The sequence below is a fragment of the Rana temporaria genome, chromosome 7, assembly GCF_905171775.1.
Source record: "Rana temporaria chromosome 7, aRanTem1.1, whole genome shotgun sequence".
Lineage (NCBI taxonomy): Eukaryota > Metazoa > Chordata > Amphibia > Anura > Ranidae > Rana > Rana temporaria.
In genome coordinates this window covers 50123-68803 of record NC_053495.1, presented here as the reverse complement: position 1 = coordinate 68803, position 18681 = coordinate 50123, and the positions used below count along the sequence as shown (strand labels likewise).

Genomic DNA, 18681 nt, shown 5'->3' with positions numbered 1-18681 from the left:
GGAGGAGCGTGGGGAGCGAGGAGCAGCGTGGGGGAGTGTGGGGGAGTGAGGGGAGCGTGGGGGAGTGTGGGGGAGTGTGGAGGAGCGTGGAGGAGCGTGGAGCAGCGTGGGGGAGCGAGGAGCAGCGTGGGGGAGTGTGGGGGAGTGTGGGGGAGTGTGGAGGAGCGTGGAGGAGCGTGGAGCAGCGTGGGGGAGCGAGGAGCAGCGTGGGGGAGCGTGGGGGAGTGTGGAGGAGCGTGGAGGAGCGTGGAGCAGCGTGGGGGAGCAAAGAGCAGCGTGGGGGAGCGTGGGGGAGTGTGGGGGAGTGTGGAGGAGCGTGGAGGAGCGTGGAGCAGCGTGGGGGAGCGAGGAGCAGCGTGGGGGAGCGTGGGGGAGCGTGGGGGAGTGTGGGGGAGCGTGGAGGAGCGTGGAGGAGCGTGGAGGAGTGTGGAGCAGCGTGGGGGAGTGTGGAGCTTTAGAGACCAATATAGATCCAAAATCGTTTGTTCAATGTAACAAGATCAGTTCTATGGGCATCTCGTGTCCCTTTTCCCATCCAAGGTAAATCGCCTCAATAAAAACCAAAAAGAAGCTGATGGTGTTCATTGTCTGGCGATGTGTCTGGGAGGTGATTGCCGGGCTGAGGAGGGTGACGGGTGAACTACTACCCTCAGCGACCCCGCGGAGGCGCCGCTTCATGAGGGATGTTACAGGGAGTGAACTTTAATCCCCATAGTTGGGGCACACAGCCATTGAATTAGGGTCAGCCGATGGCCAAAGTCAACAATTCCCCAAACCCCGCCCATGAATGGTCTCCACAGATCCAGAAATACAACTCACTTGTTAGAGGTTTGGTTGTCCAGTCACAGGACCGCGACTCTGTGAAGGTTTCCAAGCGATACTGCCGATAAAAGGAGACAAGTTATCTATCCATAGGAGGAGACATTTATTTGGGGTCCTCGTTTGTCAGCAAAGACCCCCAGCACTATTCTCACCCTGTATGTATTGAACGGCTTCATTTGTTGGATGGCCATCTCTTGCACGGGGGAGGAGCCATAGCAGCACTGGCCGCTGACGTAATCCAGAAGGGCCTGTTTTGCCGTCTCCTGGCTAATCGAGGGAATCCTGCCGAGGGGGAAAACAATTGGTGTCAAATGAAGGAAAAGTTTTGCACCGTATCCAACTTTATGGTCATCGGAAGAATCATCATTATCCCCAAAAACCCAATACTGATTTTATTTGTTAGGCTCCTAAAATAAGAAATAACAGGGAAGTGTGTGATCTTCTGCGATTAATCATTTATTGAAGCAAATTTTTAAGCGTGACATGTTGGGTATCATTTTACTCGGCGTAACATTATCTTTCACAGTATATAAAAACATTGGGCTAACTTTACTGTTGTCCTTTTTTTTTATTCAAAAAAGTGAATTTTTTCAAAAAAAAATATGGTGTGACAAAAAGTATTGCAATAACCGCCATTTTATTCTCTAGGGTGTTAGAAAAAATATATATATAATGTTTGGGGGTTTTAAGTAATTTTCTAGCAAAAAAAACAAACTGTTTTAGACTTGTAAACGCCAAATCTGAAAAAACAGCCAAGGTCCTTAAGTGGTTAAAGAGAACCTGTCGCCCTATTCTGCCGGCTGATATTTTTTGTTCTGTTGTGTTCTATGTTGACTTGAATGTGGCTATTTCAGTGGCTGTCTGTCTGTAGGAGACGGGTAGACAATACTTCCTGATCAGGGTTCCTGAGCTGGAGACGCAATAATTAGGCGTGCCTCAGGGTAGATATGTATATATGTGTATGGCGTCACTGGATTCCTTCCTAACCATACTGGTGTTGGGTTAAGTGAGGTTGGCAACATAAACATATAGATATGTCTGGTTTGAAGAGAGAGGTCTCGGGAAATAAGGTTATGGGTATAGACACAGAATTTCGATGGTCTGTTTCTTTTAGTAAAGACTCGGATTAAGCGCGGTGTCAAAATAGTCTTGGTTAGAGAGGTGTTTGGTGATGATGTAGAACAGTAAGTCCTCACCAGATTATGTTATACATATGTGTATAGAGACAAAACACATGTATGTATATTTTTTTAGTTATATATATATGATATGAACCAAGAAGGTTCGGGTTTAGGGGTTAAAAATTAGCGCCCTACAGACAGTGGGGATGAAATAGCGTGTCATATTCTAACTGTGTGTGTTGTTAAACCACTTAAGACAAGGCTAAGGGGAGTGTCCCTAACTGTGTGTAAATCTGTATGTTCTGGATTTAATAAACAGTTTAAGCTCTGCATGTTTAACCCTCAACACCTGTGTGGATTGTCTGGTGATTGAGGGGTTAAGGGCCGGTTATGGCGAATCTGCAGGCTGCGGTGCGTTTGGAGGACAGGAGACACAGGTCTGGCGGATGTGCCCACATGGGGTATCCGAGATCCGTCACAATGTACAAACCAAATATGTTTAAAAAATAGTAAAAAAGGTTAAAAATTAGAAAAACGATAAATCTGGTTGTTATTGAATGGTACAATGAATAGGGAAGCAAAGCATGGTAACTAAGTTTGGCAGTAGCAGATCATTACATGTAAAGCAGGGGTCTCAAAGTACCGGCCCGTGGGCCATTTGCGGCCCACGGACCGGTTAAAAATGGCCTGCAATCAAGTCCCGTATTTTTTTTTTTTTTATCTAGCAGTCATTTTATTAAAAATCCTCATCCAGAGTCTCGACATGTGGTACCATAGTGCCGGTTACTGGGAGCAGCTGTGAGGTGCAAGAAGTGTCAGTAACTGGCCTCGGCACTATGTCCCGCCCATGTATTTTCACAGGCACAGCAGAGGGGGAGGCGCCGAACAGCTTTACCACTCTCATCTCCGCTGCTGAAAGAGCAGAGAAAACAGAGCGGAGGAAGGATCCGCCCATCGCCCCGCCCACGATGCACAGCAATCGCTCGGAACCCAGATCCAGGGTCCTGCTGCCACCTCAGGGCGGGAGATGTTGTTCTGTCACAAGGTCTGGGTAAAAGCCATTAGCTGACAGAAGGAGAGGGACTGGGGAGGCAAATGATCCTGACTGCCAGAGGTGAGTGAGCCATCAGACTGAGGCAAAGTCCTTAGTGGGGTGACTGGGTAGAATTTTTTGCAGTGTGGGGGGTATTTTGTGGAGTTTGGGGGGGTTAACTGTGGAGTGTGGGGGGGTAATTGTGGACTGTGGGGGGGGGGGTAATTGTGGAGTGGGGGGGTAATTGTGGACTGTGGGGGGGTAAATGTGGAGTGTGGGGGGGTAATTGTGGAGTGTGGGGGGGGGTAATTGTGGACTGTGGGGGGGTAATTGTGGAGTGTGGGGGGGGTAATTGTGGAGTGTGGGGGGGTAATTGTGGACCGTGGGGGGGGGGGGTAATTGTGGCGTGTGGGTAATTGTGGACTGTGGGGGGTAATTGTGGAGTGTGGGGGGGTAATTGTGGAGTGTGGGGGGGTAATTGTGGAGTGTGGGGAGGGGGTAATTGTGGAGTGTGGGGGGGGGGGTAATTGTGGAGTGTGGGGGGGGGGGGTAATTGTGGACTGTGGGGGGGTGTAATTGTGGAGTGTGGGGGGGGGGTAATTGTGGACTGTGGGGGGGGTAATTGTGGAGTGTGGGGGGTATTTGTGCAGTGTGGGGTTTAATGCTGGTTTAATAATGCCTTTGCTGACACCAATTGCTGCAAATAATGCGTTTGCCGACACCAGTGCTGGTTTAATAATGCGTTTTCTGACACCAGTGCTGGGTATAGGGGTATTTTATGGAGTGTGGGGGGGGGTAATTGTGGACTGTGGGGGGGGGGGTAATTGTGGAGTAGGGGGGTAATTGTGGACTGTGGGGGGGGTAAATGTGGAGTGTGGGGGGGTAATTGTGGAGTGTGGGGGGGTAATTGTGGACTGTGGGGGGGTAATTGTGGAGTGTGGGGGGGGGTAATTGTGGAGGGTGGGGGGGGAATTGTGGACCGTGGGGGGGTAATTGTGGCGTGTTGGTAATTGTGGACTGTGGGGGGTAATTGTGGAGTGTGGGGGGGTAATTGTGGAGTGTGGGGAGGGGGTAATTGTGGAGTGTGGGGGGGGGGGGTAATTGTGGAGTGTGGGGGGGGGGTAATTGTGGACTGTGGGGGGGGGTAATTGTGGAGTGTGGGGGGTATTTGTGCAGTGTGGGGTTTAATGCTGGTTTAATAATGCCTTTGCTGTCACCAATTGCTGCAAATAATGCGTTTTCTGACACCAGTGCTGGGTATAGGGGTATTTTATGGAGTGTGGGGGGGGTAATTGTGGAGTGTGGGGGGTATTTGTGCAGTGTGGGGGATAATGCTGGTTTAATAATGCCTTTGCTGACACCAATTGCTGCAAATAATGCGTTTTCTGTCACCAGTGCTGGTTTAATAATGCGTTTGCATGCGGCCCCCATGGGAGTTGAAAATTTGTCATGTGGCCCTCAGGCAATTTGAGTTTGAGACCCCTGATGTAAAGGAATGTGCTGCCAGCAGAGAGATGCAGATCAGGTTACACAGCCTGAGACGCCATGACAATTTTCACTTCTGTGAATCTGAGAGCAACATTTTTGTGTTAAACCCTTTCAGAAACCTGGAAGAAGGTTCATGAGTGAGAAACTTATATAGCGCAACACATGCAAACTGAATCGCCTCTGGGCGCTGAATCGCCTCTGGGCGCTGAATCGCCTCATGGATGAGAACAAATATATATTTAGAAGTTATTACGGTACTTACTAAAGTAATAGTTTTAAAAAAATGTGACCCTAAATAACTTTTCTTGAGAGTTCATTGAAATTTTTGAAGATGAAGTATCTGTCTGAGTAAATTGTAATTAATTATAAAGGCTTACTATAGGGAAAATCTTTTCTAATAATAAAAGATAACTTGTATACAATCATTTGAAGATCTAAAGAAAGCCCTTATTAATTTCGTATTTTTGATTAATATAGAGATCTCTCTCTCTCATACATTTACATTGTACAAGTGTATGTGGATCATGAGACAATTTCATTGGTATTTTAAAAAACATTGTGGGTTTTGCACCATTTGTTTTGAAAAAAATGTTATGTTAGAGCCGGTTCACACTGGGGCGGCACATGATTTTAGCTGAGAAGGGGGTGTATGTAAAATGTTACCTGGGACCAGTATTTTGGGTGATAACACATTTGTACTAAGGTATAGCAATTTTGTTTCTGCTTCTATTGGTTACGATAATAGTTTGTTGTATTCTGCCCTGCATAAAGAAGCTTTTAGGAAAGGCAGCTGACTTTGGGTGATATTAGAGATCCAATGAAGGAGGAAGAAGAGGGACCGTATCCTCCATTACAGTCCTTACCTGTTAAAAACACATACAACATTCTCAAATGATGAGGGAAAGAATAGTGCTTGACTGCCTCCTGACTTTTTCGTTGGTAAAGACTACGGATAAGCCCTGTCTGATCGCTAAGCGAAATGCAAAAAAGATCCTGATAGGGGGGCCAGGCATAGGGTCAAACAGCATAGGGACAGTACTGATAAAATAGTCATTTTAAGGGGGGACTGTGATGGAGTTGATAAAATAATTATTTTGTGTTTATGTTATTTTTCTCCTAACCCCTCAAATATTGCTTTGCTTTCTTATATTGTTTTATTTCTTTTATTTCTTGATATATATATATATATATATATATATATATATATATATATATGTATGCTGTTTCGGTATTCTGTGAGAAAACATTGTTTTCCTTGAATGAAGTCATTATAGAGTTAAATCTGAGCCCGGAATAGAAAACTGAAAGCAGATGTTCAACCCCCTCCTCCCTCTTTCCACCGACCAAAGCAATATGGCGACTGAGTGTAAAGCCTTGTGGCAAGGAGGGGATGTAACGAGAGAAGACTATATGAATGAGCCAATCGGATGCACCCATATGATGATGCTTGCTTATGTCACTTTGTCTATAAAGCTGTGATACCAATAAAGTTCGGCCTCTTTGTGGGTTGGAAGGCACAGAGGTCTGTGGTCTGAAATATTGTCTATAGGCTAGAGGCTTACTTTTGTCATGAATTTGGTTCAGAGACAGATTAGGATATGCCCTGGAATTGTGCCAGGGGACGTCTATTTCACTACAATTACCAAGCGTTTTTCTTTCCCTGTACCCGTGGTGGAAGGAAAGAAAAACGGAATAATGGGCGCTTTAGACCCCTTCTTCAGGGCTTGGAAGGTTGTAAACCGATCATTTGTAATCCTTCCCATAGATCAATAATTGTTCCTAATGTGTAGCTGTGATAGTAATTAATGTTCGGACCAGAAGCTTAATCCAGTAGGTCTTCTGTACGCGAGACAACAAGGAGTCATCAATGGGGGCATCTAATTGGTCCATTTTGGTGTTACAATGAGATAAGCAGAAGGGGTTCCCAGATTGGACGTGACTTTACATACGTTTTCCACATGTTGCCGGCCCAGGTGACACACATGATCTGTTTCAGGAACAATTGTCACCAAAGCAAACAGAATGGCTGCCGGCCGGCCTCTGTGCCCCAATGTGAGCCGCCATTTTCATTTAGGTGTAAACAATGAACTTCTCTCATTTGTTGTTCTATCTACTTGATAAAGTAAATCAATAAAAAATACCCAATGTGTCCAATTCAGAGCGGTGTCCTGTCTACCCCCTTCATTGCTTATCTGGGGACTACAGAATGATTAGTTTGTTGTAGAGAATAGGAGAGGGGGTGGGTTGGAGTAGTTTTGCAAAAGAAAACTGGTCAGGGCTTACACCATTTATCCCTCAATATTCCTGTGAGTGAGTTTCTGACTGATCGGTATTTTCTGTAAAGGGAAAAGAATGTAAGAAAAGGTCACACACATCTATACAATGAAAGCCTCTTACGTCCAATCATTGTTTGAAGGTGTGGGGAGGGCATCAGGTCCGGGTCCTACCACTGGCGGGGGGGGAGGAAGAAATTTCCCACCTGTAAAGAAAAGTAAAGAGTTTTATGTCTGGCAGACGGTTCTCCTAAATTTTACTTATTCAGCTTTAAGATGTTCTCCCGCCTACAGCCTGGATGCCAAACATCTCCTGGATACCCCAAGAACTGCCGATCTGCAGGAGAGGAGGAGACCTAGCGAGCGGAACCGATCAGAACTTCACATACAAAATGACACCCAGAGAAGAAAAACCTCCAAAAAGAATCCGTCCAGGTTGTCTGATTTCCTGTCATGTCGTGTTTTGAGGTTTCTTCTCTTGGGGGGTCATTGTCTTCTACAAACCAACAATTCCCAGAAGTTAGGGGACAATGACCAACTGGCCTTACACAAGTGTACAACCTCTACAAATCTCAATTGGCCAAAAATATTTTCATGAGGACCCGCCCCCACAATGAAGACACGCCCCCACAATGAAGACACGCCCCCCCCCCACACTCCTACAAAGCACTCAATATGCAGTTTGGACCCATCAGGCGGGTCCTCACACAATGTCGCTGTTCCAGATCTATAGGACATTGTGCCTCAGAATGTGCAGATAGAAAAGATGCTTCATAATAAAATGGGGAAATATTGATCCCTGACAATGACCCCCCCCCCCCCCATGTTTGCAACATGAAAGTATTTTACAGACTAAAGTTCACAACAAAGACACAATCTGGCCAACTTACCTCCATCCCCTGCCATTCCTTCATAGCCGGGTATGCCGGAGAACTGGGGATAGGGGGCGTTCTGAGGCACGAGGGGGTTTGTGTTGATCGGTGGATAGAACCCAGGAGCTATGGCCGGATTCATAACAGGGGGGTAGTTTGGTCCTGGAGGCATCATGGGACTTGCTGAGGAATAAGAACAATAAAATAATAATCAGATGTGGTCTGTTCATTGAGGAGCGATCGGTCATAGATTGTAGACGTCATCACTTCCACTATAATGGAGACATACCTGTATTCATCGGATATCCCGGCTGAACCGGCTGCCCCATCATTCCATAATTTGGCACCTCCATTGGTTCTGGGGGAAAAAATGAGAATACAAAGAAATCTAATAAGCCGATGTCATGACCCTCATCCAGCCAATCAGCAGCATGTACAGTAATGGAAGCCATCATAATTTAGAGGTTCTGCTCTATGATGGAAGACATTTTATTCCCGTCAGAAGAAAGAGCGGATGGTGGGTGAGGAGAGCATACCGAGGTGGGGGGGGCATACCAAGGGGGGTGCATACTGAGGGGGCATATCGAAGGGGGGGAGCATACCGAGGGGGGAAAGCAGAGCATACAACCAATATAGGACTGTGCCACATGAATACTATAATTATACTATATTATAATTATAAGCCGATGATGTGTGAAAAAAGCTGCGACAGATGGATAAAATAAACACATAAATAACAAAAAGTTCAAAACTTCGTCATAATCTAAAATCCATATAAATACATGTGAAAAAAATCATCATATAATACATGCACCAAAGAAGTTCATATAAATGAATCCACGATCTTCAATCCACCACCAAAGTGCAAAAAAGGGTTTTGCTAAATTAGACATACAGTGAGTAAAATAAGTATTTGAACCCCCTGCTATTTTGCAAGTTCTCCCACTTGGAAATCATGGAGGGTGTGAAATTGTCATGGTAGGTGCATGTCCACTGTGAGAGACATAATCAAAAAAAAAAAATCCAGAAATCACAATGTATGATAACTATGTATTTGTATGATACTGAGCTGCAAATAAGTATTTGAACACCTGAGAAAATCAATGTTAATATTTGGTACAGTCGCCTTTGTTTGCAATTACAGAGGTCAAACGTTTCTTGTAGTTTTTCGCCAGGTTTGCACACACTGGAGGAGGGATTTTGGCCCACTCCTCCACACAGATCTTCTCTACATCAGTCAGGTTTCTGGGCTGTCGCTGAGAAACACGGAGTTTGAGCTCCCTCCAAAGATTCTCTATTGGGTTTAGGTCTGGAGACCTTGATATGCTTCTTACAGAGCCACTCCTTGGTTATCCTGGCTGTGTGCTTCGGGTCATTGTCATGTTGGAAGACCCAGCCTCGACCCATCTTCAAAGCTCTAACTGAGGGAAGGAATCTCGCAATACATGGCCCCGGTCATCCTCTCCTTAATACAGTGCAGTCGCCCTGTCCCATGTGCAGAAAAACACCCCCAAAGCATATTGCTACCACCCCCATGCTTCACAGTAGGGATGGTGTTCTTGGGATGGTACTCATCATTCTTCTTCCTCCAAACACAGTTAGTGGAATTATGACCAAAAAGTTCTATTTTGGTCTCATCTGACCACATGACTTTCTCCCATGACTCCTCTGGATCATCCAAATGGTCATTGGCAAACTTAAGACGGGCCTTGACATGTGCTGGTTTAAGCAGGGGAACCTTCTGTGCCATGCATGATTTCAAACCATGACGTCTTAGTGTATTACCAACAGTAACCTTGGAAACGGTGGTCCCAGCTCTTTTCGGGTCATTGACCAGCTCCTCCCGTGTAGTCCTGGGCTGATTTCTCACCTTTCTTAGGATCATTGAGACCCCACGAGGTGAGATTTTGCATGGAGCCCCAGTCCGAGGGAGATTGACAGTCATGTTTAGCTTCTTCCATTTTCTAATGATTGCTCCAACAGTGGACCTTTTTTCACCAATTTCCCCCGTAGCCCTTTCCAGCCTTGTGGAGGTGTACAATTTTGTCTCTAGTGTCTTTGGACAGCTCTTTGGTCTTGGCCATGTTAGTAGTTGGATTCTTACTGATTGTATGGGGTGGACAGGTGTCTTTATGCAGCTAATGACCTCAAACAGGTGCATCTAATTTAGGATAATAAATGGAGTGGAGGTGGACAAGGCAGACTAACAGGTCTTTGAGGGTCAGAATTCTAGCTGATAGACAGGGGTTCAAATACTTATTTGCAGCTGTATCATACAAATAAATAGTTATCATACATTGTGATTTCTGATTATGTCTCTCACAGTGGACATGCACCTACCATGACAATTTCAGACCCCTCCATGATTTCCAAGGGGGAGAACTTGCAAAATAGCAGGGTGTTCAAATACTTATTTTCCTCACTGTAACAATCTTCACAGTGCAAACTCCACCCTGCCACGGCGGCAGGAAACTCCACCCCGCGTGGCCACGGCCGCAGGAAACTCCACCCCGCGTGGCCATGGCCGCAGGAAACTCCACCCCGCGTGGCCACGGCCGCAGGAAACTCCACCCCGCGTGGCCACGGCCACAGGAAACTCCACCCCGCATAGCCACGGCCGCAGGAAACTCCACCCCGCGTATCCACGGCCGCAGGAAACTCCACCCCGCGTGGCCACGGCCGCAGGAAACTTCAATTTGCTGGACTAATTTTACTCAGAAAACTGAAATAATATTTTCAGAATTCATCGCTCTTCCTCTATGGACAGATGAAGGATGGGAACGGGGGAAAACATAGAGGAGGAGGGGGGGGGCATAGGGGGGATGGAGGAGGAGGAGGGAGAACATGGGGGGGATGAGGAGGGAGGGACTTACCCTAATGTGCAGTTTATGGTGGAGAAAATGATAAGACGCCACTGTGCGTTGTTACAATGTATCACTGGATTTCTTTTATTCTGATTACTCTCCATTCGTCTGTAGCACAGCGGTGCGTTGTGATGCGTTTCTATGAACGGGTTCTGCACACAGCCAGGACTTTTGCCTTGTCTTTGACATTGCCGAAATGTGAATGAGCCCCACCTGAGCAAATATTCTAATTTATAGAGGAGGGGAAGAAAGAGCAGAACAAACAGTCTAGAGACCCCCCCCCCCCCCCCCCCCCCCGCAATCACAGACCATGATCCCACCACAGATCAATTAGTGATCCTTCTATTGCTTCCCATTCCAAACATTCCATCCCCTCCCCCACCTCATTCCTCAACCCTTCTACAGATCCCGATATTCCATTATTAGCCCATCAGATGATCTCCTAGGAATGAGGGGCGGGGCTATTTTTAGAGGCTTCGGGAGGGGGGGGGGAGTTAAAAAGCTGATAATCAGGTTTTTTGAGCCCCCTTGTAGTAGAGTTATACTAGCTTTAAGGAGGTTTAGTGTTTTATGAGCATTTTTACAGGACATTCATTTCACTTTTTTTTCTGCCGGGAAAACGCTCTTCTAAATGCTGAAGCTTGAAAACTACCCAACCCCCACACCGGCCAATCCCATCGCCTGGCCAAGCTGGCCGTTCCTGGGATAGTGAGCGTCTTCCGTCTGCCTGTCTGTGTCTGATCTCCGATACAAGAAAATCGCAATCTGAGGTCACAGATAGAAATATACAACGATATTCCCAGATTCCAACAAGCTGTACGCCGACCCCCCCTATATACACCGACCCCTCCTATATACACACCCTGACCCCTCCTATATATACACTGCCCCCCCTATATACACACCCTGACCCCTCCTATATACACCCCGACCCTCCTATATACACACCGACCCCTCCTATATACACACCCTGACCCCTCCTATATACACACCGACCCCTCCTATATACACACCCTGACCCCTCCTATATACACCCCGACCCTCCTATATACACACCGACCCCTCCTATATACACACCCTGACCCCTCCTATATACACACCGACCCCTCCTATATACACACTGCCCCCCCTATATACACACCCTGACCCCTCCTATATACACCCCGACCCTCCTATATACACACCGACCCCTCCTATATACACACCCTGACCCCTCCTATATACACACCGACCCCTCCTATATACACACTGCCCCCCCTATATACACACCCTGACCCCTCCTATATACACCCCGACCCTCCTATATACACCCCAACCCCTCCTATATACACACCGACCCCTCCTATATACACCGACCCCCCTTATACACACCGACCCTTCTATACACACCGATCCCTCCTATATACACCAACCCTCCTATATACACCGACCCCCCCCTATATACACACCGACCCCTCCTATATACACACCCTGACTCCTCCTATATACACACCGACCCCCCCTATACACACCGACCCCCCTTATACACACCGACCCCTCCTATATACACACCGACCCCTCCTATATACACACCGACCCCTCCTATATACACACCGACCCCCCCTATATACACACCGACCTCTCCTATATACACCGACCCCCCCTATATACACACCGACCCCTCCTATATACACACCGACCCCTCCTATATACACACCGACCCCTCCTATATACACCGACCCCCCCTATATACACACCGACCCCTCCTATATACACACCGACCCCTCCTATATACACACCGACCCCTCCTATATACACCGACCCCTCCTATATACACACCGCCCCCCCCTATATACACACCCTGACTCCTCCTATATACACACCCTGACTCCTCCTATATACACACCGACCCCCCCTATACACACCGACCCCCCTATTACACACCGACCCTTCTATACACACCGACCCCCCCCTATATACACACCGACCCTTCTATACACACCGATCCCTCCTATATACACCGACCCTCCTATATACACCGACCCCCCCTATATACACACCGACCCCTCCTATATACACACCGACCCCTCCTATATACACATCGACCTCTCCTATATACACCGACCCCCCCTATATACACACCGACCCCTCCTATATACACACCCTGACCCCTCCTATATACACACCGACCCCTCCTATATACACATCGACCCCCCTATATACACCGACCCCTCCTATATACACCGACCCCCCCTATATACACACCGACCCCTCCTATATACACCGACCCCTCCTATATACACCCCGACCCCTCCTATATACGCACCGACCCTCCTATATACACCGACCCCGCCTATATACACCGACCCCCCCTATATACACACCGACCCCTCCTATATACACCGACCCCTCCTATATACACCCCGACCCCTCCTATATACACACCGACCCTCCTATATACACCGACCCCGCCTATACACACCGACCCCCCCTATATACACCGACCCCTCCTATATATACACCCCGACCTTCCTATATACCCCCCGACCCTCCTATATACACCCCGACCGCTCCTATATACCCACCGACCCCCCCTATATACACACCGACCCCTCCTATATACACACCGACCCCTCCTATATACCCACCGACCCCCCCTATATACACACCGACCCCTCCTATATACCCACCGACCCCTCCTATATACACCCCGACCCCTCCTATATACACCCCGACCCCTCCTATATACACCGACCCCTCCTATATACACCGACCCCCCCCCCCCTATATACACACCGACCCTCCTATATACAGCAACCCCTCCTATATACACCGACCCCTCCTATACACACTGACCCCTCCTATATACATCGACCCCCCCTATACACACCGACCCTCCTATATACACCGACCCCCCTATATACACCCCGACCTCTCCTATATACACATTGACCCCCCCTATATACACCGACCCTTCCTATATACACACCGACCCTCCTATAAACACCGACCCCCCCCTATATACACCCCGACCTCTCCTATATACACATTGACCCCCCCTATATACACCGACCCTTCCTATATACACACCGACCCCTCCTATATACACCCCGACCCCTCCTATATACACCGACCCCTCCTATATACACCGACCCCCCTATATACACACCGACCCCCCCTATATACACACCGACCCCCCTATATACACACCGACCCCCCCTATATATACACCCCGACCCTCCTATATACACCCCGACCCCCCCTATACACACCGACCCCCCCTATATACACACCGACCCTCCTATATACACCAACCCCTCCTATACACACCGACCCCTCCTATATACACACCGACCCCTCCTATATACACCCCGACCCCTCCTATATACACACCGACCCTCCTATATACACCGATCCCTCCTATATACACCGACCCCTCCTATATACACCGACCCTCCTATATACACACCGACCCCTCCTATATACACACCGCCCCCCATATACACACCCTGACCCCTCCTATATACACACCGACCCCTCCTATATACACCGACCCCCCTATATACACACCGACCCTCCTATATACACCGACCCCCCCTATATACACACCGACCCTCCTATATACACGACCCCTCCTATATACACCGACCCCCCCCATATACACACCGACCCCTCCTATATACACACCGACCCTCCTATATACACCAACCCCTCCTATATACACTGACCCCCCTATATACACACCGACCCTCCTATATACACCGACCCCCCTATATACACACTGACCCCCCTATATACACCGACCCCCCCCCTATATACACACCGACTCCTCCTATATACACCGACCCCTCCTATATACACACCGACCCTCCTATATACACCGACCCTCCTATATACACACCGACCCTCCTATATACACACCGACCCCCCCTATATACACACCGACCCTCCTATATACAGCAACCCCTCCTATATACACCGACCCCCCCCTATATACACACCGACCCTCCTATATACACCAACCCCTCCAATATACACCGACCCCCCTATATACACACCGACCCCCCTATTACACACCGACCCTCCTATATACACACCGACCCTCCTATACACACCGACCCCTCCTATACACACCGACCCTCCTATATACACCGACCCCTCCTATATACACACCGACCCCTCCTATATACACACCGACCCTCCTATATACACCGACCCCTCCTATATACACCGACCCCTCCTATATACACCGACCCCTCCTATATACACCGACCCCTCCTATATACACACCGACCCCTCCTATATACACACCGACCCCTCCTATATACACACCGACCCTCCTATATACACACCGACCCTCCTATATACACCGACCCTCCTATATACACCAACCCCTCCTATATACACTGACCCCCCCTATATACACACCGACCCTCCTATATACACCAACCCCTCCAATATACACCGACCCCCCCTATATACACACCGACCCTCCTATATACACCCCGACCCCTCCTATATACACACCGACCCCTCCTATATACACACCGACCCTCCTATATACACACCGACCCCCCCTATATACACACCCTGACCCCTCCTATATACACACTGCCCCCCCTATATACACACCCTGACCCCTCCTATATACACCCCGACCCTCCTATATACACACCGACCCCTCCTATATACACACCGACCCCTCCTATATACACACCGACCCTCCTATATACACACCGACCCCCCCCTATATACACACCGACCCTCCTATATACAGCAACCCCTCCTATATACACCGACCCCCCCTATATACACACCGACCCTCCTATATACACCAACCCCTCCAATATACACCGACCCCCCTATATACACACCGACCCCCCCTATTACACACCGACCCTCCTATATACACACCGACCCTCCTATACACACCGACCCCTCCTATATACACCGACCCCTCCTATATACACACCGACCCCTCCTATATACACACCGACCCTCCTATATACACCGACCCCTCCTATATACACCGACCCCTCCTATATACACCGACCCCTCCTATATACACCGACCCCTCCTATATACACACCGACCCCTCCTATATACACACCGACCCCTCCTATATACACCGACCCCCCCCTATATACACACCGACCCCCCTATATACACACCGACCCTCCTATATACACACCGACCCCTCCTATATACACACCGACCCTCCTATATACACACCGACCCCTCCTATATACACCGACCCCTCCTATATACACACCCTGACCCCTCCTATATACACACTGCCCCCCCTATATACACACCCTGACCCCTCCTATATACACCCCGACCCTCCTATATACACACCGACCCCTCCTATATACACACCGACCCCTCCTATATACACACCGACCCCTCCTATATACACCGACCCCTCCTATATACACCGACCCCTCCTATATACACACCCTGACCCCTCCTATATACACACCGACCCCTCCTATATACACACCGACCCCTCCTATATACACCGACCCCTCCTATATACACCGACCCCTCCTATATACACCGACCCCTCCTATATACACCGACCCCTCCTATATACACACCCTGACCCCTCCTATATATACACCGACCCCTCCTATATACACCGACCCCTCCTATATACACACCCTGACCCCTCCTATATACACACCGACCCCTCCTATATACACACCGACCCCTCCTATATACACACCGACCCCTCCTATATACACCCGACCCCTCCTATATACACACCGACCCCCCCTATATACACACCGACCCCTCCTATATACACCGACCCCCCCTATATACACCGACCCTCCCCCTATATACACCGACCCCTCCTATACACACCCTGACCCCTCCTATACACACCGACCCCCCCTATATACACACCGACCCCCCCTATATACACACCGACCCCTCCTATATACACACCGACCCCTCCTATACACACCGACCCCCCCTATATACACACCGACCCCTCCTATATACACCGACCCTCCTATATACACCGACCCTCCCCCTATATACACCGACCCCTCCTATACACACCCTGACCCCTCCTATACACACCGACCCCCCCTATATACACACCGACCCCCCCTATATACACACCGACCCCTCCTATATACACACCGACCCCTCCTATACACACCGACCCCCCCTATATACACACCGACCCCTCCTATATACACCGACCCTCCTATATACACCGACCCCTCCTATATACACCGACCCCTCCTATATACACCGACCCCTCCTATATACACACCGACCCCTCCTATATACACACCGACCCCTCCTATATACACACCGACCCTCCTATATACACACCGACCCCTCCTATATACACACCGACCCTCCTATATACACACCGACCCCTCCTATATACACCGACCCCTCCTATATACACACCCTGACCCCTCCTATATACACACTGCCCCCCCTATATACACACCCTGACCCCTCCTATATACACCCCGACCCTCCTATATACACACCGACCCCTCCTATATACACACCGACCCCTCCTATATACACACCGACCCCTCCTATATACACCGACCCCTCCTATATACACCGACCCCTCCTATATACACCGACCCCTCCTATATACACACCCTGACCCCTCCTATATACACACCGACCCCTCCTATATACACACCGACCCCTCCTATATACACCCGACCCCTCCTATATACACACCGACCCCCCCTATATACACACCGACCCCTCCTATATACACCGACCCCCCCTATATACACCGACCCTCCCCCTATATACACCGACCCCTCCTATACACACCCTGACCCCTCCTATACACACCGACCCCCCCTATATACACACCGACCCCCCCTATATACACACCGACCCCTCCTATATACACCGACCCCTCCTATATACACACCGACCCCTCCTATATACACACCGACCCCTCCTATATACATCGACCCCCCCCTATATACACCGACCCCCCCTATATACACCGACCCCTCCTATATACACCGACCTCTCCTATATACACCAACCCTCCTATATACACACCGACCCCTCCTATACACACCGACCCCCCCTATATACACACCGACCCCTCCTATATACACCGACCCTCCTATATACACCGACCCTCCCCCTATATACACCGACCCCTCCTATACACACCCTGACCCCTCCTATACACACCGACCCCCCCTATATACACACCGACCCCCCCTATATACACACCGACCCCTCCTATATACACACCGACCCCTCCTATACACACCGACCCCCCCTATATACACACCGACCCCTCCTATATACACCGACCCTCCTATATACACCGACCCCTCCTATATACACCGACCCCTCCTATATACACCGACCCCTCCTATATACACACCGACCCCTCCTATATACACACCGACCCCTCCTATATACACACCGACCCTCCTATATACACACCGACCCCTCCTATATACACACCGACCCTCCTATATACACACCGACCCCTCCTATATACACCGACCCCTCCTATATACACACCCTGACCCCTCCTATATACACACTGCCCCCCCTATATACACACCCTGACCCCTCCTATATACACCCCGACCCTCCTATATACACACCGACCCCTCCTATATACACACCGACCCCTCCTATATACACACCGACCCCTCCTATATACACCGACCCCTCCTATATACACCGACCCCTCCTATATACACCGACCCCTCCTATATACACACCCTGACCCCTCCTATATACACACCGACCCCTCCTATATACACACCGACCCCTCCTATATACACCCGACCCCTCCTATATACACACCGACCCCCCCTATATACACACCGACCCCTCCTATATACACCGACCCCCCCTATATACACCGACCCTCCCCCTATATACACCGACCCCTCCTATACACACCCTGACCCCTCCTATACACACCGACCCCCCCTATATACACACCGACCCCCCCTATATACACACCGACCCCTCCTATATACACCGACCCCTCCTATATACACACCGACCCCTCCTATATACACACCGACCCCTCCTATATACATCGACCCCCCCTATATACACCGACCCCCCCTATATACACCGACCCCTCCTATATACACCGACCCCTCCTATATACACCAACCCTCCTATATACACCGACCCCCCCTATATACACACCGACCCCTCCTATACACAATGTATACATCACCCCTTCCA

At 49.2% G+C, this 18681-nt stretch overlaps 1 protein-coding gene across 1 annotated transcript in view; it reads right to left on the bottom strand.

The window, feature by feature from the left end:
* LOC120944887 (protein SSUH2 homolog) overlaps positions 1-18681 on the bottom strand; it is a 55073-nt gene that overhangs the window by 21387 nt on the left and 15005 nt on the right. Inside the window, exons 2-6 of the mRNA XM_040358637.1 lie at positions 7899-7967; positions 7628-7792; positions 6862-6943; positions 975-1104; positions 820-880 (exon numbers count right to left, since the gene is read on the bottom strand). Coding sequence (XP_040214571.1) covers positions 820-880; positions 975-1104; positions 6862-6943; positions 7628-7792; positions 7899-7962 — 502 coding nt within the window. The 5' untranslated portion in view covers positions 7963-7967. The remainder of the gene's footprint in view (positions 1-819; positions 881-974; positions 1105-6861; positions 6944-7627; positions 7793-7898; positions 7968-18681) is intronic.